General features: G+C 37.5%; 2 protein-coding genes across 2 annotated transcripts; one reads left to right on the forward strand and one right to left on the reverse strand.

The window, feature by feature from the left end:
* Window positions 1–17,542: 17,542 nt before the first annotated feature.
* LOC149384913 (uncharacterized) lies at window positions 17,543–18,613 on the reverse strand. The gene has a single exon (XM_089626199.1). It carries the CDS (start codon window positions 18,611–18,613, stop codon window positions 17,543–17,545), a length of 1,071 nt encoding a protein of 356 aa, XP_089482325.1.
* A 1,111-nt stretch (window positions 18,614–19,724) lies between these two features.
* IMPL1 (myo-inositol monophosphatase like 1) lies at window positions 19,725–23,589 on the forward strand. Its single transcript, XM_089627208.1, has 10 exons — window positions 19,725–20,090; window positions 20,396–20,463; window positions 20,867–21,000; window positions 21,732–21,820; window positions 22,290–22,347; window positions 22,446–22,498; window positions 22,671–22,769; window positions 22,864–22,977; window positions 23,069–23,170; window positions 23,395–23,589. The coding sequence occupies exons 1-10, from the start codon at window positions 19,782–19,784 to the stop codon at window positions 23,491–23,493; spliced, it is 1,125 nt and encodes a 374-aa protein (XP_089483334.1). The 5' UTR covers window positions 19,725–19,781; the 3' UTR covers window positions 23,494–23,589.
* Window positions 23,590–25,006: the final 1,417 nt, after the last annotated feature.

Below are 25,006 nucleotides of genomic sequence, written 5' to 3' on the forward strand. Positions count from 1 at the left end.
TGACAAGCAGAGGCCGCGGTGTCGATGCAAGATGGCGTGTGTTCTGCGGACGGCGTGGAAAGGTGATCATCCTGGTCGGCGTTTTTATGGGTGTTCAAGATACAAGGTAATTGATATTTCCCCTATTCTCGTCTTTGTTGTTGTTGGGTTACTGATTTCGTGTCCCTGTTTTTATAGCAGAGTCCCGACGATAGAGGTTGCGGTATATTGATTTGGGTTGATCCTGAGATGTGTAAAAGGTCAGTTCAAATAGCCTTAGTCCTGGAACAATCAAATATCAAGTCTTCTGGATTTTATTCATGAACTTGATATATGACCAGCTCTCATTGTCCTTGAACTCCTCCAGGTACTTGCTGGACATCCAAGAAGCAGTACAAAATCTGTTCTTGTTTGTTCGAGCACATGTATGCTCTGGTACATAGGTCCTGATCTGAAATGTTGTGGTATCTTTCATTTCAGACGCATAGCACACCCACTTGCATGACTCGTCCTTGCAAACTACTCGAACTCGGTTTCGATCATTCACTTTGAACTTCAACTCTTTGCCTGCCTTGATAGAATACTCCCTTATGGCATTTTTGAAGACTGCCCCACTTGAAAATACCATGCCCAACTTAAACTTGGGGTCTGCCATGTCAGTGTCTTCATGGAATTCTTGAAACTTGGGGAGAATTTTCCTCGACAATTTAGTAGGCTTAGGCTCATGCTCATCTTCACTACACGAGTCCTCTTCCAGCAGAATGTTTTCCTCGTCGTTATAGTGACTGTCCTCGTCAGAACCGGCTTCATCATCAATAAAAGGTAGCTTTCCTTTGCCCTTTAATCCTAGACCACGGTCCACAACAACACGATTGATTTCAACTTCGTCTTCACTGTTCTCAAACCCACTATCTTGCTCAAGGTCATCAAGATGGTCTTGACACTCCTCAAACTCTTGATTACGGCCCAAGTCATTTGCTTGACTCTGGCCCAACTCATGTGCTTCACTCTGGCCCAAGTCATCAGCTTGACTATGGCCCAACTCATCTACTTGATTCTGGCCACAGTCATCTACTTGACTCTGGCCCAACTCATGTTGTTCACTCCATGCTTGACTCTGGCCCAATTCATCTACTTGACTTTGGCCAAACTCATGTTGTTCACTCCCTGCTTTAGGCTGGCCCAAATCAACTTCAGTCTGGCCTAACTCATCTTGTTCACTCCATGCTTCAGGCTGGCCAAAATCAACTTCAGTCTGGCCCAACTCATCTTCATTTTGGCCCAACTCAGTTTGAGTCCGAGTCAATTCTGGTTCAGGGTAAGTCAGGTCTTCAAGTTGAGTCTGACTCAATTCAGGTTGAGCTTCAGTCAGGTCTTCGATAAGAACTTCAACGTCTCCATCATACTCAGGGTCTTCAACTTGACTATGTGCCTCATCCACGACTTGACTCTGTCCAGGCTCTCCCTCTTCAACTTCTTCAGGCTCTTCCACTTCAAAGTCTTGAACTTGTTCTTCCTCTTCAGCTTCAAACTCTTCAACTGCAGGCACTGGGGGCAATAGTCCAGGCTCTTCTACAACAGATGCATCTTGTACGGGGTGATCAAGATACAAATTCAGTTCTTCAGACTCCTCATACAGCTTTGACACTGCTATAAACAGGCTCAGATCACAGTCCAGGGCAAATAACTCCCCATAAGGTTCCAGATATTACATGAGAATCGCTGAGTATCCAAGATTTTTCTCTGCAATCTTGTCTAGCTCCAACAACGACAGTCTGTCCATGTCTAAGTGGTCTACGTAGTCAATCCGACCACCAACGTAGGTCAAACGCTCATTCACCACTTCCACTCATACCAGACCCTTTAACTGAAACAATAATCAAACAATTTTTAATTAAAATCAACCAAGTGTAGTATTAAAATACAACTACTAAACAAATTCAAAAGGACACAAAACAAATAACAGACAACCACCACCACTGGTACCCCCATTATTTTGTATTTAAAGCTTCTAATGCTCAAAACTAAGGAAACAACAAAACAATGGTGGTCCCTACTCAGATTCTTTACGAAATCGAAACATAACTCCAACCAAAACCAGACAATGTGGTCCCTACACTTTTCAAACCCTAAAAACAGATCCAAACATACATAAAAAGGGTTTCTCGCCATATACTGGTCTATTATTGACCATAGCCCTCTCTGATGAATTTGTCTCTCGACCAGCTCTTCTTTTCATCGGAGACTTGGGATTTTTTCTCCGACCCTGGGATTTTTTATTCGAGTACGCCGTCTGAGACTTCGCTGGCACGGTTTTTTTTCTTTTTCTACGCCGGAGACTTCATTATGAAACCTCCTTCACTGCTGCTAGGGTTCGATTTCGCCGGAGATTTGGATGTCGAAGGTTTCACCATTTTCGCGATGATAGAACAAACCCCCCTAGATTTGTGTGTACGCGGGATTTGTTTTTTCATTTTTTAAAAAAGTATTTATATTTTTGAAAAAATTGTAATATTTAATAATTATTCTAATAATTAATATATCTGATAATATTTAAACATTAAAAGTATTCATTATATGCAAAAGTACGCTTATACTCTTTCTGAACACTACACGTATTAAACACGTGACCACTTAACGTCCAAATACTGATGGAAGTGGCTAGTTGTAACACGTGTCTAAGTTTTGAATTGGGTTCTGCAACCTTTCCGAGTCCAGGGGGTGAAATGTAACCGAGGTACGAGTCCAGGGGCAAAAAAGGGATTTATTCTAATAATAATGAAATCATTATTATTAGAAAGTTCTTATTCGCCTTTATCCAAGCCGAATCGGGGACGATGGACCTATTATTTGAAGCTTAACAATCTCGATCAAAAGACGAAATAGTCCTTTCTCCTTTACGTATCAATTTGTCTAATCTTGGGCAGTACTCCACCGTGTAAGCCAAGACTGTACTATCCTTTAATACTAGAATTATATTTACTCATCGTGACGAGTGTCCACTGATTTAGTCAGTATGTGATCATGACCCTCCAGGTTCAACCCGTATCGAGATAGGTCAATTTGTTCCATTATACCTTTCTTGTTACATGTATACCCTAAGCACAATTGCTTCCCCAACGAGAGATTCTTTCGAACGTAAGTCAACTTCGAAAGTGCGCGCAATCAATCGGTTCTGGAATCAACCCTTAGGTGAGAGAACATTTACCTTCTTTCAGGAAGGCTAGATTCCGTATCTGTAAATCAGTTCCTCCTACGACCATGTCCTGACCTCCCAAAACACCTATTTAGTCAGCGTTTCATTAGCCTTTAACATGGTGAATCAAAGAACCCGGCAACATGATCTAGAAGTTCATGATTACTTCAGGATTTAGATCAAGCGTTACTGTGACCATCATAAGCGACCTCGGCTAGTGCATCGTAACGGTCCTTAAACGGCGCATCTATCCAAACCAAAGCTTGTCCAGGTCGTACACCTTCTTCAAGTGTAGAATGGTCCCAGTGAGTGGTCAACATTCACTCATGTTCCACATATATGACTTTAGGTATGGCTTTCCAGGCGCATATCAGTCATCGACCATGTTTAGTTCACCGTCCGAACTCGAATGCCCAGCATGCGATTCAGTTTAATACGGAGACTATGGAATGATAAATGTTTGATAAATCTTTGAATTAAGATACTATCGTTTTCAACTCAGAAAGATAATAAATGTCAAAACTTTATTTTATTAAATATTTCAGCGAGAAGTTACAAATAATATCTTCTCATGGGCAAGAATTCCTAACATATTTTTCATACTTCATTAGTATTACAGCTACTAGTCACACCTAGTCTCTCTATTGGGGACATACCTAAACTGCACCAAGTCAAAATCTAAAACATGATTTTCTAGATTAGAGAATAATGTAAGCGCGCGCACACATACACAAGCACCCATTTTTTCTATGTTCACTAACCACCGAAAGTTGTTTGGTCAATAGGCAACCACAAGGATCCTTATCACGATGCAACCCAACGTATCATGATAGGCAGCTCCTCTGAACAGTGCCACCCCAAATAGTCAGGATCGAGAGTTCTTTTCTGCCTGATCGTCATACTTGGCTTACTAACCTTGAAAATTAAAACAAGGTTCTAAAAGACGTGGTGAATAGTTGCTTAAGCATAGTTTTTCACACGCGACGGTCCTTACATCCTCATCTATATGACTCCGTTGGAGACCTTTTAGGTTTAACCTTATTAATGTTAGATATTGACTAACTATTCTATAACCATTTTCAAGCTTAATTTGCTATTTCTTTAAAACTATGTGATATATATCTCCAATGACATGCAAATCCTATTCTGTTTCAAGTGAATTTATGTATCTAAACTATTCATAAAAAAAACTCTTGGTTTAAAGTTGCTTAAAAATTAGGTCCTTGGAGTGTTTAATTCTAATATTGAATTAAAGACCTAAATTATCACTTCACGGTTTGCTCTTAGTAGGGATGGAAGCGCTCTAGGTCCTACCCACACTATTATAAATTTCATTTTCTGGTGCGAAAGGGTATCCGGTGCGACATGTCGCACCTAAATGTTGCACTTAAATGGGCATTAGGTGCGACATGTCGCACCCATATGAGCAATAGGTGCGACATGTCGCACCTGAAAGTATTAGGTTAAAATTATAAAACACCGCTCCTTCTTCTTCTTCTTCTTCTTCTTCTTCTTCTTCTTCTTCTTCTTCTTCTTCTTCTTCTTCTTCTTCTTCTTCTTCTTCTTCTTCTTCTTCTTCTTCACGCCTCTCTCATTCTCTCCCACGCTCTCTCTCTCTCTCTCTCTCTCTCTCTCTCTCTCTCTCTCTCTCTCTCTCTCTATCGTCCCTCTACCGCCACCCATCTTCCTCGCCGCCCGTCCTCCTCGCCACCGCTTCTCCTCCTCGCCACCGAGCCTAGGTAAGCTCTCTCCCTCGGCCGATGACCTCAGCCACCTCCGCTGTCCAAGACTGCGAGAGCCAATCTCTTTTCCTCTCTGCCCTCCAACAAAGCACAATGCCTCCTCCCTCACCCGTCGAGGGCGAGGCCTGCGAAGGAGCATGGGGAGGAGGGGCGGCGAGGGCTGAGGCCCGACGAGGGAGGATGAGGAGGTCGGCGAGGGAAGATGGGGAGGATGGGGAGGCCGGCGAGGGATGAGGGGTATGAGGGGCGGCGAGGGCTGAGGCCCGGTGAGGGATGAGGGGGATGAGGGGTGGCGTATAAATTTATTTATTTTAATTAAAATAACGTGTTAGGTGCGACATGTCGCACCTAATACTCGTTTTTTTAGATTTTTTGAAGCCAAATAGGTGCGACTTTTGGTGCGATATGTCACACTGAAAAGTGTGGCTCCTAATATGTGATACTTTTAGGTGCTACATGTCTCACCCGAAGCCTTTAGTGACGGACTTTTGAGTGCAACAATGTTGCATCTAAAGTCGCACCCGAAGAAATTGTTGGAATAGATCTAGGATTAAGAACAATTTATCGCTTCTAGCAAGCGGCTGAATATAAAAAATTCTTTAAAAGCATGTAAAACGATTTTACTACCTAAACAAAGTGCATGAACATGTAATTTCTAAAATAAAACTATTATGAGCTTTCACTCGGTACCAACCTTGATTGAAGCTTGAGAGTTGAGAAGCCTTTTGAAAGGTTGAATCGGTCGTCTCTCCACTAAGCTCGTCTCCTTGATGTCTTCTTCAACCTGAGTAACCACGATAGTTTCTACCACTAGAGTCTTTCGAGTTTGGTTATGATTTAGTGTGTGGACACTTTTAAATACTATGACTCAAGAACTTGTCTTTGAGCCAAAGAGCTAAAACAAAACGCTAGGTCTAATGAGGACCTAGGTGCAAAAACAAAAGAGCAAGAAGAGAGAGAGAGGGAGAGGGGTGGGCGGCAAGTCTAGAGAGAGAAGCTCTCAATCTCAAAAACTTGTGTGTGGAACATTGTGAATGAGGTTTGATATTTATAGGAGGATGGTTTGCTTTGAAAAGGTAGTTTCCTCTTTTCTATTGAATATCACATCTTCATGAGAAAAATCCCTTATTTCCTCTTTCTCCCTTGGGAGTGCAACCTTATTGCCTCAAGCCCTTGGATTTGTTTCCTCATTAATTCCCTCCTTGCTTGCCGCCCACCTTGATGCTTCGTGGAGCAAATTTGTTTCCTCTTTTGGCAAATATCTTTATACATGAATGCATAAAATAATTTCCCTTTTCTTCCTTGATGGCCACGGTTTTGGAGCTCTAGAACCAGCTTCTAAATGTTTCTTTATTTGTTCATGACAGTATAAGAAAAACCCATGTAGAATTTTTACATAAAATTCCATAGAATGAAATTCAATCCTCAAGGCCCAAATTCCTAATGTTGACCGAGTGGAGTAACTTTATTGTCATCATATGACAATGTCAAAAAACTTACTTATTGACATTCATACCATCTTATGTCCTAATGGAAAAAATTACCCTTTAGACAATTTTCGTAAAACTTGTCTAGTTCAACATTTGAACTTGTTTTGACTTAGCTTCTAGTTTAACTAATCATACTCTAATGACTTGTGGTAGTGACCTCATGCATTCAAATGAACAAAGCTTGAGCTAGCATACTTGGACTCAAAAGTTCACAAACTTTTTCCAAGTTCTAGCTTAATGTCAACTGACTCAACTAAAGAGCTAACACTGAAATCTCTCGGTTCAAATGAATATAGTTTCTACTTAAGAATTCTACTTAATTGTGATGAGTGGATACGTTGAATATTATCTATGTTTACCCTTCATGAATATCATCAACTAGATGGGATTTACAAAATTACCACTTTACCATTCTAGTAGTTGTTATATCCTCAACTCCTTTGTCGCTTGTGAATAAGTTAAAAATAATGTATTGACGAGGAGCTAACAAGTCACATTGATTCATCCAAAAAAGTCATGTCTCAATTTGGATACTGGACTCTTCATTTATTCACATTCCAATGAACAATATACATTGCATTTTAGCAATCTAGTACATGAATTTCATATCTATGAGATATTCACAAAGTTATTCATGACATCTTCGATCATAACTTAGTACTTCACCAATAGTCTTTTCTATATCACATACTGAATCTAGAACTCTGACTTTCTCAAATGAGAATACGTAAGCTATGAAATGACATGTCTCATTTCAGGATTGAGGTAAGCATAATGCAATTCATACATAGTGACTCTGAGACAGAAGAGGTTAAATGGTTTGTTCTTACAATGTCTCTGGAAGTGCACTGGTCAATTCAGTTTCTTCAGAAGATACCTAGGAAGAACTATAGAGTCTCAAACTCTCTATATCTCATATCCAGACATCATAGATTCTTCTAACAATCATACTGAGTTCAATAGCCCTTTGATCCTTAGATTGTGAATATGCTGTTTTAAGCAAACCATGAAGAGTTTGTTCATGCAAATCTATATTTGACTCTTCATTTATTGTTAGGTCTAGGACTAAAGACTAAGGTTTATTATAAAGCTTCAAACAAACAAGGAAGAGTGAATGAAAGTTTCAACTCTTTATTAATTATTCAGCAGTTATAAGCAAGAGTCTTCGTAAGACTTTATTACATCAAATGTATATAAGTTATGACTACTACTCTTTTTGTGGGTACCAATGCCAACAGAACTTCCGGGTGCGACATTTTGGGCATCGGGTGCGACTTTCATCGCACCCGATGCCTATATTTCTAGTAGTGCCAACTTAGCCTCTTATTGATCTCTTGACGAAGCCCACCATTTCATTTTACTTGTGATTTAATTAGAGTCAATGAAAAGTCAGGAGATAATTGGTGTTTACATATAAATATTATAGTCAACATATAAATTTACTTGTGATCTAATATTTATATGTGCAACCATTTCATTTTACTCGTGATCTAATATTTATATGTGCCACCTCTAAATTTCTTTTATGGTAAGATTCGAAGCCCACCACGAATCTCAACTTAGCCTCTAAACCACATTAAAAAAAAAAATTTGAAATCAAGACTTAAAAGTCCAAAATCATAACCATAAATCTGAAATGAAAACGGTAAGTATAAAAATCAGGAGCCAAAATTTGAAAATCACTCCAAAACTTTCAAATCCTCTACGAAAGTTCAACATATCAAGCAAAATTTAGAAAAACTTAAAACTTCGAAACCAATAAATAATAATAAAAACTTCAAAATCACAAATAAAAGTTAAAAAAATGCACTCCTAAAACTTTGAAACCACAATAAGAATTTCGAAAGCAATGGTAAAAGTTTTAAATTCAAAACAAATACTTTTAAAACCTCTCATAAAACTCTGAAACTCTATCGAAAACTTCAAATTCATCGATATAAATTATACACGACTACCTAAAACAACCATTCCATTGTTCAAACTCTTAGAAACCAAAAACATGAAAACAAAGAAATTTCACGCGTTGAGACGACCGAGAGACGGTGCACAACATGCCTCAGCTACATACATCACTGCACTTCCACTTGACACCTATCGTAATGATAAACAGCTCGTCTCGCCGGTAATTTGAACAATTAATTGAGTAATTAATCCACCAAAATTTGAAGTTTTTCAAAATAGCTAACTTTTTGTAAATTTTAAGTAAATAGCTATTACGGTGATGTGCCATTGTTTGGACGTTTTTAACAATCCATTTATGCCCTTGAAGTGTGAAATGTCGAGTTTAACCTTTGATTTTCAAAAATGTCGAGTTCATACCTTCTGTTTAAGTAAATTGACGAAATTATATCATGAAATAGATAACAGTGTCATAAATCTCCCTTTCACTGATATTGAATCCTATATAAGAAAAACCGAATCAAATCCAAACCAATACCCTAACTTCAAAATTTCCAATTTTGAAATAAAAAAAGCTCTAAATTGAAATTATTAATAAAATTCATATCTCCCAATAGATGACTTCATTCTGTGTGTGAATTGCAACTCTAAATCCTGGATTCTCTGTTCGAATATGTGATTTTAATGACTATCAACTGTCGATTTTTACCCTTTTGCTTCTTTTTGTGTTCTTAACGATTAAGGGACTGTTGTTTATATTTTAGTTTTTAAATTAATTACATACATGGCGGAAGTGAATAAAGATAATTGGTGTTTACATATAAATATTATAGTCAACATCAATGAAAAGTCAATAAAAATTTAATAAAAATAAGATTCGTTTCACTGTTGTCTATTTTATGTATAATTTCGTCATTTTAATTAAACAGAAGGTATGAACTCGACATTTTTTAAAACCCAAGGTTAAACTCGACATTTCAATAAAATACAAGATATCTATATGTCATTTTCCCTTTTAAATATGGTAAACCTTGGTTTATAAAGTTTCATGTTTAAAAGCCTTTTAGAGATAGAGTTGTCTGTGGGAGTTTCGAGTATTTTTGATAGAGAGATAAAACATAAACTTAGGGGGAATTGACACTAATAATACCATCTCAATGTCACTTACCATATTTAGCCCAAAACCAAAAAATTGACAAAACTAGTACTTTTGGTAGGTGAGAAAAATTTAATTTTCCCCAACTACCATTAACACTCTTTATCCTCTCAAACACATCTCTTACGTTTCACTTCACCCCTTTGCAAACTTCTTGGACGTTTTTTTTTTCAACTTCTTATTCCTCTTGCGCTCAGCTAGAGAATGACGGAGTGAAGCTTCTTGGGTCACCGAAATCTTCATCTCTTGGGTCGCCGGAATCTTCATCTCTTGCTCGCCGATGGTAAGTTTCTTAAACCCATTTCAAACCTATTTTGCAATAATGCTAAACCCATCTAAAATCATTTTGAAATCCAAGGTTGTTCATCAAAACTTCAAGATTAAAGTTTGTATTCTGGAAATTGTTCATCCTAGATCCAAGCTTCTTCTTCCTGCAAATCCTAGATCCAAAATTTATTCAAACATATTTTGGTAAGTTCTTCCTATCTTTAACATACAAGAACATGTTTAATTGTTTTGATTCATGTTGAAATAGGTTCCATTGTGGTTGGATGTGATTTGTTTGTAAAAAAATGGTATTTTTTTTGTTGATACGAATACTTCGTTACCTTCACTGATGATTACTCAAGATACGGTTTTGTCTATTTGCTCAAACACAAATCCGAGACCTTTAACGTATTTAAGGTCTTTAGGGCTTTAGTGGAAAAGAAAACTGGCAAAGTGATCAAAACTCTTCGATCTGATCGAGGAGGTGAGTATATATCTGGAGAGTTCGATGACTTTCTTAAAGATAAAGGTATCGCTTCTCAGCTTACCGCACCTGGCACACCTCGACAAAACGAAGTGTCAGAGAGAAGAAACCAAACTCTTATGGAGATGATTAGATCAATGATTAGTTACTCATCACTCCCTCTTTCCTTTTGGGGATATGCCCTCGAAACAACCGCTTACATTCTGAACCAAGTTCCGTCTAAAACGGTTCCTGGTACTCCTTATGAACGATGGACTGGCCGTAAAGTAAATCTTGGCCGCATCAAAATTTGGCTAGTAGGTCAGAATTGTGTCTGTTCGTTGGATATCTAAAAGACACCAAATGTTTCACATTCTATAGTCCCGAGAATTATAAGACTTTCGTTAGCACGAATGTCGTTTCGACGTAGTGGGAGGGCTACGCAAAATCCTGACTGGTACATGTCCTATGGAGACACTCTCGTAGCCGTCTCCGACATACATGACCCTGTTTCCTATAGCCAAGCGATGGCTTGTTCTGAATCAAACTTTGGCTTGACGCCATGAAAGTTGAAATGCACTCGATGTATGTCAATAAAGTCTGGAAACTTGTAGACCTTCCTGAAGGGATTAAACCCGTATGGTGTAAGTGAATATAAAAGAAGAAAAAGGGTCCGGATGGGAACGTCAAGACGTTCAAAGCACGACTTGTGGCTAAGGGTTATACCCAACAAGAAGGGATTGACTATGAAGAAACCTTCTCCCCAATCATGATGCTTAAATCCATCCGCATACTTCTATCCATAGCTGCAGCTCTCGACTATGAGATCTGACAAATGGATGTCAAGACTACCTTCCTGAATGGCAATCTTGACGGGCGCATTTATATGGCTCAACCAGACGATTTCGTGGAAGAAGGTCAAGAGACCAAGGTTTGTGAGTTGCTTAAGTCCATTTATGGATTAAAGCAAGCATCTAGGTCATGGAATATTAGATTCGATGAAACTGTGAAGAGCTTCGGCTTTGAGTGGTCAATAGATGAGCCGTGTGTTTACAAGTTAATACACGAAGGTAAAGTTGTGTTTCTAGTACTATATGTCGATGATATATTACTCATAGGTAATGATGTGGGTAAATTATCTGAGGTTAAGGTCTGGCTGGCAAAGCAATTCGATATGAAAGATCTAGGAGAAGCCGCGTACATTCTGGGGATCCAAATCTTTCGAGATAGGAAGAACCGGACTCTGTCGCTCTCTCAAGCATCTTATATTGATAAGGTGATGGATCGCTTCTCGATGCAAGACTCTAAGAAGGGCCAAACACCCTTTAGGCATGGAGTCTCACTCTCTAAGGACCAGTCTCCCAAGACTCCACAAGAGATTGAGGACATGAGACAAATTCCTTACGCCTCAGCCGTAGGAAGTCTCATGTATGTTATGCTTTGCACTAGACCTGATATCTGCTTCGCAGTTGGCGTAGTTAGCCGTTTTCAATCCAACCCTGGACCCGAGCATTGGATTGCTGTTAAGCATGTTCTCAAGTATCTTGGAAGAACTAGGAACTTGATGCTTACATATTCAGGTACTGACCTGATTATGACGGGATATACCGACTTCGATTTTCAAGCGGATAAGGATTCCAGGAAATCCACTTCGGGATCTGTGTTCATCCTTAATAGTGGAGCTGTTGTGTGGAGAAGTATTAAGCAATCTTGCATTGCTGACTCCACAATGGAAGTAGAATATGTGGTTGCTTGTGAAGCATCTAAAGAGGCTGTATGGCTTAGAAAATTCCTTAAGTATTTGAAAGTTGTTCCAAACGTCGACGAGCCCATGACCCTTTATTGTGATAATAGTGGGGCTGTCGCTAACTCAGAGGAACCTCGAAGCCATAAGCGCTCTAAACATATTGAGAGGAAACCCTTGGTCGATTTTGACTTCGTCATTATAGACTAAGTGAAGATAAAACCTAAAACAAATCAACTCACTAAATTTCAACAACTTCAAGACCAAATTTCAACTCAACAATTTCAAACAAAACCTACAGTGTAAAAAACCAGCAATACAAATTATTTAATCTCACACACAAATAAACACATACAAATGAATTAATCCGGCAACAAATTAATCCACCAACAAATTAATTAATCTCAACAATACCGAAATGGGTCACCGAAACAACTTCAAGACCAAATTTCAACTCAACAAACATGCAAATTTGAAATGGGTCGCCGAGATCTATCTAAAGCACAGCCAAGATCAAAACACACATACAAAACACATACCTAAATCTTGGTCGCCGAAATCTAGAACACACACAAACATGCAACAAACACAAAAACCCTACCGAGATTCAATCAAACACACACAAACATGTAAACAAACACAAAAACCTACCGAAATTCAATCAAACACACACAAACATGCAAGAAAACACAAAAGCCCTACCCAAATTCAATCAAACACACACAAAACAATCACATACCAAAATGGGTAATAGAACTTGGTCGCCGAAATGGGTAAAGCCTCGCTACCGAAATCTAGGTTGAAGCCTCGGGGGTGAAGAAATGGATAATAGCTCTTGGTCACCGAAATGGGTAATAGCCTTGGTCACCGAAATGGGTAAAGCCTTCGCCGAAATCGGGGGTGAAGAAATGGGCGAGATTTGAAAGGGTATGTTCTTGCGTGGGTTGAGAGAGAAAGAAAGAGAAAGAGAGTAAAGATGAAGTTGAGAGATTTTCGGGGGTGAAGAAATGAGCGAGATTTTTGGCGAGAAAAGGGCTAAGATTTGGGGGTGAAGAAATGGGCGAGATTTTCGGCGAGAGAGGGCTGAGAGAGGTGAAGAAGATGAAGAGGCGCGAGGGAAGTGAAGAGAAAATAGAGGGAATTTTTTTCTTATTCGATTTAAATTAAATTTGGGGGTATAATAGTCTTTACTCATTGAGATAGATATTATATGTGTCAAATTTTAGGTTTTGGATTATATTTGGTAAATAACATTTAGATGGTATTATTCGTTTCAATCTCCCTAAACTTAACTGAACCTTCGAGTGCTTATAGAAAAAATTCAAAATGTATGAACGATATCTCCAACCATATCGATTCTTCAAATTTCTCTAAAACTGTCATCGATATTTTTTTTTTTGTCAATATACATTCTTACGTCAAATTGAAGCACCCAAATTTCATAGTATAACATTTCAAAATTTTCTAAGTGGTGGTGACTGGTGAGACAGCCCAACAACCAACAAATTCTTAATAAATAATATATATATATATATATATATATATATATATATATATATATGTGTGTTATAAAACCAAAGGAATAACTTGAATCTAAAAACTCTTTAAACACTAATGAGATGAAAATTTAGAGGAGAAGATTATAGAGAGTAAATGAGAGAATGAAATTATGTGGGAACTTAGGGATGATTTTCCCTTCATGCTACTCATGTATTTATAGTGAAAATTTGTGTACATTAGTCAATAAATTAGTTGTAGGGTAATTAATTATTTACCCATATTTTTGACTTATGAGCATAACAACTATTTATAACACTCCCCCTTTGTGATGCTCATGGATACATTTACGTGTTCATGCTGCCTCGTTAAAAACCTTACTAGGAAAAACCCAGTGGGATAAAAACCTCAGTAAGGAAAAAAGAGTACAACTATGCAAAGCTCCCCCTGATGCAGACGTTGGTGCGGTCTTTCTACAAATCTTGCAATTTACGCATTCCAATGTCATGAACATGTTTTCTGAAAGTTGAAGTGGGGAGCGCCTTTGTGAGGAGATCAGATGAGTTATCACAAGAACGAATATACTGGATGTTGATAACATTGTTCTTCTCTAGCTCTTGAGTGAACGAAAAGAACTTCGGAGGGATGTGTTTTGTTCTGTCGCTCTTGATGAATCCTTCCTTCATTTGAGCAACACATGCGGCATTATCTTCATAAAGTGTGATGGGGTCTTCGTTTGTTGGAAGACCACTGGTGGCTCTGATATGTTGCGTCATTGATCTCAGCCATACACATTCACGACTTGCTTCATGTAGTGCTATAATTTCCGCATGATTTGATGATGTTGCAACGAGCGTTTGCTTTTGAGAACGCCAAGAAATTGTAGTCCCTCCATACGTAAACACATATCCAGTCTGAGATCTCCCTTTATGTGGATCTGATAAGTAACCTGCATCAGCATAACCAATCAAAACTGGTTTGTCTTGTTAGGATAATATAATCCTAAATCAATCGTTCCTTGAAGATAACGAAGCACATGTTTGACCCAATTCCAGTGTCTCTTTGTAGGAGCTGAGCTGAATCTTGCTAGTAGATTAACTGCAAAAGCTATATCTGGTCGGGTGCAATTAGCAAGGTACATAAGGGCTCCAATTGCATTGAAATATGGTACTTCAGGACCAAGAATCTGTTCAGATTCCTCACATGAACGAAATGGGTCTTTTACCACATCTAGGGATCTGACAACCATTGGAGTACTTAAAGGATTTGACTTATCCATATGGAAGCGTTTTATCAATTTTTTCGTGTAATTTGACTGATACACAAATATTCCATTTTTCACGTGCTCAATCTGTAAGCCAAGACAATATTTTGTCTTCCCAAGATCTTTCATTTCAAATTCTTGCTTTAAGTAAGAGATTACTTCTTTGATCTCTTCATCAGTCCCAATGATGTTTAAATCATCGACATAAACAGCGATGATTACACATCCGGATGTTGTTTTCTTAATGAATACACATGGACAAAGAGAGTTATTGACATAACCTTTTTGTATTAAGTATTCACTTAAGCGATTAAACCACATTCGTCCGGATTGCTTTAACACATATAAAGATCTTTGTAATTTGATGGAATATTTTTCTCTAGGCTTTGAACTAGATGCTTCAGGCATCTTGAATCCTTCAGGGATCTTCATATATATTTGAGTATCTAGCGATCCGTATAAATAAGCTGTGACAACATCCATGAGATGCATATTTAGTTTCGCATGCACTGCTAGGCTGATCAAGTATCTGAATGTAATTCCATCCATTACAGGGGAATATGTTTCTTCAAAATCAATTCCGGGCCTTTGAGAAAAACCTTGTGCAACAAGTCGAGCTTTGTATCTCACAATCTCGTTTTTCTCATTTCTCTTTCGTACAAATACCCATTTGTATCCAACAGGTCTCACATCTACAGGTGTGAGTACTATAGGTCCAAAGACCTTGCGCTTGTTAAGCGAGTCAAGTTCGGCTTGAATTGCATTTTTCCATTCCCCCCAATCGTGTCTATTTTTACATTCAGTAACAGACCTTGGTTCATGGTCTCCATCATTTTCATCCATGACATCGCATGCCAGACTATATGAGAATGCATCATTGATTTCATCATTTCGGTTCCATTGTATACCTGTATTGGCATAATTGATTGAAATTTCTCGATTTTCCTCGTTTTGTATTTCTGGAATACATTAATCCATTTTGGGGTCATTTTGTATCTCTACTCCTTTTCTTTTCCGAGGATTTTTATGTTTGGAACCGAATGGTCTTCCACGCTTCAGGCGTGTTGTGACTTCATGAGTGATTTTATTTTCAATTTGTCCTTTTGGGACATCAATTTGCGCAGGAGCATTTGCAGCAGGAATGTATGATTTAGTCACTCTTTTAGTGTCTGTAAACGCATCAGGAAGTTGGTTTGCAATACCTTGCAAATGTACAATCCTTTCCACTTCTCCTTCACAATCTTTTGTGTAAGGATCAAGATGCAATAATGTTGGTACAGACCAAGTAATTTCCCTTTTCAGCTGGTTTCTTTCTCCCCCTAATACTGGGAAATTTTCTTCATCAAAATGGCAATCAGCAAACCGTGCTGTAAAAACATCACCAGTTTGAGGTTCTAGATACCTAACAATAGATGGACTTTCATAACCTACATAAATTTCAAGCCTCCTTTGAGATCCCATCTTTGTTCTTTGAGGTGGTGCTATAGGCACATAAACAGCACATCCAAAAATTCTCAGATGAGATATATTTGGTACTTGGCCAAATGCAAGTTGCATAGGGGAGTATTTATGATATGCACTCGGTCGAATGCGAATTAATGCAGCAGCATGTAATATTGCATGACCCCATATTGAAGTAGGGAGCTTTGTTCTCATTATCAATGGTCTAGCAATAAGCTGGAGGCGCTTGATTAGCGATTCAGCTAGACCATTTTGTGTATGTACATGAGCAACAGGATGCTCAACATCAATCCCAACTGACATACAATAATCATTGAATGTTTGGGACGTAAATTCACCAGCATTATCGAGCCTGATTTTCTTAATTGTATGATCAGGAAATTGAGCTCGTAATTTAATTATTTGAGCAAGTAATTTTACAAATGCCATATTGCGAGTTGATAACAGACAAACATCTGACCATTTGCTAGAAGCATCTATCAATACCATGAAGTATCGAAATGGACCAGATGGTGGGTGAATAGGCCCACATATGTCACCTTGAATACGTTCAAGGAACGTAGGTGATTCTGTTTCAACCTTTCCCGGTGAAGGCCTTATGATAAGCTTTCCAAGAGAACAAGCTTTACATGGGAAAGTATTACCTTGAGGGATCTTCTGGCCCTTCAATGGATGCCCATGTGTATTTTCAATAATTCTTCGCATCGTAATAGAACCAGGATGACCTAAACGATTATGCCATGTCGCTAAAATTGAAGACTCAATGACTACCGAATTTGATTCTATCGTATTTATATATGTGTAGTGCAATCCAGTAGGGAGCATAGGTAGTTTTTCTAAAATTTGCTTCTCTCCGAATTTGGATGTCGTAAGACACATATATTTCATGGTGCCTTCAGTTATAGACTGAGTATTAAATCCATGAGAATATATGTCATTAAAACTCAACAAGTTTCGTTTGGATCTCGGTGAAAATAAAGCATTATTTATATTGAATTCCGTTCCATTTGGCAGTGTAAAATTTGCCTTACCAATACCTTCAATCAGATCTACAGGACCTGATATTGTATTCACAAAATTTTTCGTTGGTTTTATTATTGAGAAAAACATTTTATCATTCAAAATAGTATGTGTTGTTCCACTATCCGGTATGCAGATTTCTCCAGTACCAACCATTTGGTTCGCCACACAATTTCCTTTTTCCATATGATAACTTCATATTAAAAAATAAAGTTAATGAGAAAAACGTACTTATATTATATAATGCATAGTCTTGAAAAATATTACACATATTATACATATTTATATTTAAGTAACTAGGCAAAATATTGGACTTTGCTTCATTCCCAAGCATGGGAAAATTAAACATACATGCATCATTAATCTAGAAGTCTTCTGTGAAAGCAGCAGAATCAACAACAGTGTGCGCAAGATCACCATCGAAGTCGGAAGCATTAAGATGAGTGGAGTCATCTAAAGGTTCTTGGTCAATAAAGTTGACCTCTCTTTCTTTCCCCTTCAAGGATGCTTTATATAGATTGCACAAATGTTGAGGAACACGACAAAGTCTAGACCAGTGCCCTTTTGAGCCACATCTATGACAAACATCATCACTACCCTTGGAAGTACTTGAGTATTTTCCCTTTTTGTGGGGATAATCATGATTCTTTTCATCTTGCTGCTTCTTAATATAATCTTTCGTGGTATTGTAAGAATGGTTATGATTATAACCACTTCGACCACGTCCGTATCCACGTCTGCGACCATGACCACAACCACGACCACGACCATGACCTCGACCTCGTCCTCGACCCGAAATATAGTTTCGTTGTTCAGGTTCTTCGGAGTTGACAGCGTTTACTTCAGGTAACGTTTTTGAACCTGTCGGACGGGATTGGTGATTCTTTATCAGCAATTCATTATTCTTCTCTGCGATTAGAAGACAAGTGATTAGTTCAGAATATTTCGTAAATCCTCGAACACGATATTGTTGTTGCAAGGTTACGTTCGATGCATGGAAAGTGGTGAATGTCTTTTCCAGCATGTCATGATCTGTCACTTGGTCTCCACAAAATCTCCGATGAGATACTATTCGGAACATCGCAGAGTTATATTCGCTGACTTTTTTGAAATCTTGGAATCGTAAAGCGTTCCATTGATCACGATATACTGGAAGCATGATCTCCCTTTGGTGAAAATATCTATCCCTCAACTCCTTCCAGAGTAAACTTGGATCTCTGGTGGTGAGGTATTCACTTTTAAGTCCCTCGTCAAGATGTCGACGAAGGAAAATTAAAGATTTTGCCTTGTCTATATTTGACGAGGTGTTTTCCTCAGAAATTGTTTCCAGTAAACCCAAAGATTCCAGATGCATTTCTACATCCACCTTCCAAGGCATGTAGTTTTGGCCTGCGATGTCTAGAGGACTGAAATCGAGCTTGACGAGATTTGCCATGATGATAACTATTATGAAATACAAAATTTCTTTGATTAATAATTACATACATATAAGTCTACAAGAATTGTAAGGATTAAAAATAAATACATGAATCCAAACATTACTACAACGAAATAAAATTCATTCGGTGGAATTTCTATGGTAAAAATATAAGCATTAAACATAACAATAAATATGGCAATAAAGACTAGTAGTAAACGAGACATTTTGAGCTTGTACCGAAAAATAGTAGGAGAAGAGAAAAATATGTAAGAGGTAGAAAATTTGAGATTTTTTTGTGTGGTTAAGAATGAGTTGAATAGATATGTATTTATAAGGTAAAATATAGCCGTTTATAGCCGTTATATTACCGTTGGGTATATATTAATTTTGTGGTAAAAATTATTGTATTTAAGTATAACAATGTGTAATAAAAAATATGTATATGTACGAGTATTGAAATGATATAGCCAATCAAAGTAAAATATTAAGTAGAGCAGTTAAAATAAATTTGCAATTAATAGCATTTTTCTATAAGGTGGCAGAGCCTCCTGTATATAGAAAATTGATATTAATTACAAGTAAGATGTAGTTCACATCACTTTACTATAAGGAGGCAGAACCTTCCATGTGTATAGTACTATGATGTTATACATTAACGAAGTTAAAATATTGTAAATCACATCATATTACCATAAGGTGGCAGAGCCTCCTGTGTATAGTAATCTGATGTTATACAATAAATAATAGTTATACGAGATTTAGTGTTTAGAGTATTATACCTCCGAATTGATCTTGACGAGAGTGATCGTGCTGATAACGTGTTATAAAACCAAAGGAATAACTTGAATCTAAAAACTCTTTAAACACTAATGAGATGAAAATTTAGATGAGAAGATTATAGAGAGTAAATGAGAGAATGAAATTATGTGGGAACTTAGGGATGATTTTCCCTTCATGCTACTCATGTATTTATAGTAAAAATTTGTGTACATTAGTCAATAAATTAGTTGTAGGGTAATTAATTATTTACCCATATTTTTGACTTATGAGCATAACAACTATTTATAACAATATATATATATATATATATATATATAAACAATTCTTAATAAATATTTGCAAGTATTGTGAGGTGTTGTTGAGTTGAGTGACTGAACTCAAACAGAAGAACGCAGCTTTCAAAATGGGAAAGTCCTTAATCTTCTCTCCCAATGTTCCGCTGAGGCTCTCGAGTTTCGCAACATCCCAAAGAAAGCCACACCTAACACTCTCTCTTCCTTTGAGCTCAGCCACCGCATTCAGAGCTGGGTTTCAATGGATTCTAAGTTTCAATCTGAAAAGACCGCGATCGAGGTGTTTCTCCACGAAGGCCGTGATATCAGAAATCCCCAACCAAAAGCATTACCCCAAAGTGGGTGCCGAGTCAACCGGTCCGATTCCCGCGAGCCAGCTCATTCAAGTCGTTGAATCCGCTGCCAAGACTGGTGCTGAGGTTTTTTTAATTTTATTTTAAGCCTTTGGAGTTTATCTTGTTAAATCCAATGGCTTTAATTCTTTTATGTAATATTGATTTAATGTCGTTGTTTTAGTGTCACTGGTTATGCTATACCTCACTGTCAATGAGGCTCGTCGTGTTATTGCATTGAGAACTTTATATATTATATGCTCTGTATCAAAGTCGTGTTTTGATTAGGGAATTGTAATTTTAGAACTTGAGGGCCTAAAGTTCTGTTTTTATGTGGATTGATGTGATTTGAATTGCTACAACTCTTAACTTGACTTCATTTTATCTTACAGGTTGTTATGGAAGCTGTTAATAAGCCCAGAAATATTGTATATAAAGGGCTAACTGACTTGGTCACTGAGTGAGAACCACAACAGCATTTTATATATATATATATATATATATATATATATATATATATATTTCCATTGATTCCATGAAGTCGAGATTCATCTTTGTACCTTTACTGGCAGACTGTCCGCTTTATGTTCATTATATGGATGAATAGTTTGATAGCAATCCAAGAACATGTGGAGCTCAATAAGACCGTTCCATATATTGGATGTATATTTGGTTATTGTTCTTTAAGTTGATTCTTTTATTCGTTACTGTTGATGTAGTTCAAATTTATGCCTTATTTCTTAAATGGAAATGAAAAGCTATGATATTTTCATTTTTTTTTCTTCTTCATATTGTTGTGACATTCTGTTGAATATAAAACTTCCATGCTCGACGATTTTATATAACTTGATCTTCATTTGCAGCACTGACAAAATGAGTGAGGAGGCAATATTGAACGTTGTAAAAAAGAACTTCAAAGATCATCTTATTCTGGGAGAGGAAGGTGGCATTATAGGAGACACAGCTTCGGATTATCTCTGGTGCATCGATCCATTAGGTTTGCGATCTTTTGCTAACTCGAAACATAAGTCTCTCTATGGAAATGAGAGAAAAACAAGTTTCTTAACCTCATGTTCCTGCTTAATGTTCACAGATGATCGTCCTAATTTTATCTGCATTTTTTTCTTCTTCTTATTAGCAGTAAACTATGTAGGATCTGTTCTACCTTACATAAGAAATTACTACATGCTGACCTATAAAATCCCAGATTACGCAATCAAGGATTACAACATCAGCTGTCTTTTTATACCTGATTAATTAAAATTGTAATAGCTTAATAGGATCAATCATTTTCTATTTCTGGGTTACTTAGTTCAATTGTTTGGCATTATATGATTGAAACTGTAGAAAGTGACCTGGTTTCAGCACTGAACACAGGTGTCTCTATAATGATCTGCCATTATGTTCTAAACTGAGTGCTTTGTTCTTTTTGGTCTAATTAACACCCCGATAACATGTACTTCTTTTCTCTTCCTTTTTCAGATTGCATAAAAAGCAGAAACGCGTGTTTGTTTTTTTTTATCTACCCATAAAAGATCTTGGATCAAAATAACTTCCCAGGAAATATGTCTTGAATTTGAAGCTTAGAGAACATATGCCAAGAAATATGAGCATTCTGTAGAAAATGAATGGAGAATAGAATTATCAATGTTACCTTCATTATAATAAGAAAATTGAGCTGCATTATGTATTGGGCTTTTGGTTATCTGATCTCTCAGACCTTTGCAGATGGGACAACAAATTTTGCACACTGTTATCCTAGCTTTGCTGTGTCTGTGGGTGTACTGTTTCGAGGAAAACCTGTCGCCGCTTCCGTGGTACTCTCCAGATGACTTTTAGTATATATAATTGTCATTTTTCCTAATTTTATATGGGCTATTTATCTGTTCATTGACCTAACTGCCAAATGTAATTTGTTATAAGTTTACAACGAATCCTAATAGAGGTGTAATATACGAGGGTTCTCGAATTTGAATGCTGATGTGAACACCAAAGAGTATTTTAACTGTTTTAGACGGAAGGCGATATTAAAAAAGAATGCTTGAACTATTCTGTATTCACACGTCATAAGTATCATCAGGCATAGATTTATTATTATAGTTTTTTTTTTTTGGAATTACCAGGTATAGTTTAGTTAGTTCTGACCAGTAATCCTATAAAACTTCTAGCAAAAAGAAAAAAGTAATCCTATAAAACAAAGTGACGTGTATCGGGATTAACGGTAAACTAAGTAGTTTTTTTTTTCCCCCAATAAAAATAGTTTACCTTTTTTTTTTTTTTTTACAGGTAGAGTTTGTCGGGGGTCCTATGTGTTGGAATACACGCACATTTTCTGCCACAGCAGGTAAATTAATTAAATTTATTCATTTTTTTTTTTTTGCATACTTTATTTTTCAGTTTTGAGCTATAGTTTCATGGTATAATTTCATTTTTGTTTCAAAGGTGGTGGCGCATTTTGTAATGGCCAAAAGATTCATGTGAGTCAAACAGATCAGGTCAGTATGTCATTTTTTTTTCTTCTGTATATATTATCAATCAAATTATTACTAGTTCTTCCAGGGTTGCCTAATTTTTTCTTTATATAGAATCAGTGAGCAGAACTATATATTCACAATAATCGAAACTCAAGATTTTCCTCTTTGATTAATTTTTTTTTATTTCTTCCAGGTAGAGCGATCTCTGCTTGTTACTGGTTTTGGCTATGAACATGATGATGCATGGGCTGCCAACATCGAGCTTTTCAAAGAGTTCACGGATATCAGCCGGGTATTCTTTATCTTTGACTTTCTGGTCAACAACTTTTCATCTTGACAGTCTTCTGAAGAGTTATTCTCTTTTCGATTCTGCTTTTGATATTTAGGGCGTGAGAAGACTTGGTGCTGCTGCAGTAGATATGTGCCACGTGGCTTTGGGTATTGTCGAAGCATACTGGGAGTATCGTCTGAAGCCATGGGATATGGCTGCCGGTGTTTTGGTACCTTTTATTATTTTTATTATTATACATTTTTTTTAAGCATGAAATGAATTTCGGTATTTTTGTCGAATTTCCTTGTTTATGATCACAGATTGTTGAAGAAGCTGGTGGAGCGGTTACGCGGATGGATGGTGGAAAGTTTTGTGTGTTTGATAGATCTGTTTTGGTTTCCAATGGTGTCTTACACTCCAAGGTCAGTCATGCTACTTTTGCAAACTACTCTTTTTCGAGAGGGAAAAACAAACAAAAAACTTGCTGCATTTAAGGCCTAGTTACGTCTTAGACTATTCTCCTCTGATCACATCATATCGTTCCATATGTTTGAATTATTATTGGTTTCGGTTTTGTGTATGTTTTGACTCAAATTTGAAGCACCGGTTTGGGTTGTTTAGTAATGTTGGCTGGGTGTTCTTGCAGCTTCTTGAAAGAATTGCCCCGCCAACTGAGAAACTGAAGAGTACGACTTTTGATGACTCGTTGTGGTTTAAGCCTGAAAACTACATAACAGACCTTTAGTTTGGTCAAATGACGACCCACAGGGAAATGCTTGTACTTGTCATGACAATGTAAAATGTCTCACAAAATAAATAAAGAAGCAGCTTTTATACAGCATATATCAAGCGCGTTAATCAATAACGATTCTGTGTTTTGATGCTATTTTTTAGTGTTTGCCCAAGAATACCTTTATGCTATTTGGAACTTAAAAGGGTCTCGATGCTACATACTCACCGTAGTAAATCATGTACGTAATTCACTCACATCTCCGACTACTCAAGCAAAAAAAAAAAAAAAAAAAAAAAAAAAAAGGGTTAGCTAATGGAGGAGCTCACATCACCGTAGTTAATTAATGGTAAATAGCCATTGGGATTTATTTACAGTAAAAAAATGGGACTGGATTGCCCTTTGTTATTCCGCCCATTTTGTGATCACGGTTATTAAAGATCATCAGCTCAAATATTTGGTCATTAATGATAGCGAAAATCGAGGAAGGTCATTATAACCGTATCTATGCATTCACACGCAACCGCAAGCTGCTTTTTCAGAAGAAAAAAAAGAAGGATTTGGCCGCCATCAATGGCCGAGACCGAGCACCCCCTTCCTCTCTCTCATCGTCATCGTCTCCTTCATCTCCTTCTCCTATCTTCTTTTTCATTCCTTGCGCACCATCAATGGCCGAGACCGAGCGCCACCCGCGCGTGTTCCAGCCGAGAAGACGAGGACAGCAACGAGCCATCGAGGATGCCGGACCAAGAGGAGACACCGGGAAACGACGAAGAGATGATTTCACAGCCATCAAGGTGAGAAATCTTCTTCTCCAAAATGGGTTTTAAATTTAGGGTTCAAGATTGGGTTTTTTCTTATTCCGAGCGCAAATCTTCAAATAGAGGTTAGATTTGGGTTGTGAATTGCTGGATTTGGTGGGTTATGATTTGATTTTGGCCGACAAATGAGAATTGGGGTTTAAGTATTTGAAATTGGGGCTTTTTGGATTCTGAGAATCGTTTGATGATTTAGAGATGTCTTCCGGGTTGTTTTATGCTCAGGCTGTGATTGAGACTGTTTGTTCTTCATTTTTTGACGAGTTTGGGTTTAAATTTGGTCTTGGCCGTGTGAAATGGTTCTGGCCGTGCGTGTGTGTGGGTGTGTTTATGTTGAATCTGAGATAATCTATAATTGTCTCGTGAGTTGTGTTTATGTTGAATCAGAGTTAATCTGTCTCTCCCCGCCGCCTCCAAGCGCCGCGAGAGGCAGCACCTCCTTCAGGCCGCCGCCACCACTTCTAATCACGACCACCACCACGTCACCACCGCCGTCAAGCGTCACTTCGTCCTCCTCTCCGCGATCTGCGTCCAAGGTCCCGATCGGAATCATGGACACCGCGAAGAACAAATTTTTTTTTTTGCTCACATTAATAGTATGTTCGTGTAAATAGAAAACATATTTACAGTATATTCGTGTAAATACTAAGCATATTTACAGTATATTCATTGTAAATACAAAACATATTTACAGTATATTCATTGTAAAT

The sequence above is a fragment of the Urtica dioica genome, chromosome 9 (genome assembly GCF_054948205.1).
Source record: "Urtica dioica subsp. dioica isolate 48M chromosome 9, U.dioica_male_clone48M_v1_H2, whole genome shotgun sequence".
Lineage (NCBI taxonomy): Eukaryota > Viridiplantae > Streptophyta > Magnoliopsida > Rosales > Urticaceae > Urtica > Urtica dioica.

Excerpts from the sequence above, each read along its gene's own strand:
- LOC149384913 (XM_089626199.1), bottom strand. The coding sequence starts at position 18,613 with ATGGCAAATCTCGTCAAGCTCGATTTCAGTCCTCTAGACATCGCAGGC.
- IMPL1 (XM_089627208.1), top strand. The coding sequence starts at position 19,782 with ATGGGAAAGTCCTTAATCTTCTCTCCCAATGTTCCGCTGAGGCTCTCG. Across the intron at positions 22,978-23,068 it reads ATATGGCTGCCGGTGTTTTG|ATTGTTGAAGAAGCTGGTGG; the intron begins GTACCTTTTATT and ends TTATGATCACAG. Across the intron at positions 23,171-23,394 it reads ATGGTGTCTTACACTCCAAG|CTTCTTGAAAGAATTGCCCC; the intron begins GTCAGTCATGCT and ends GTGTTCTTGCAG.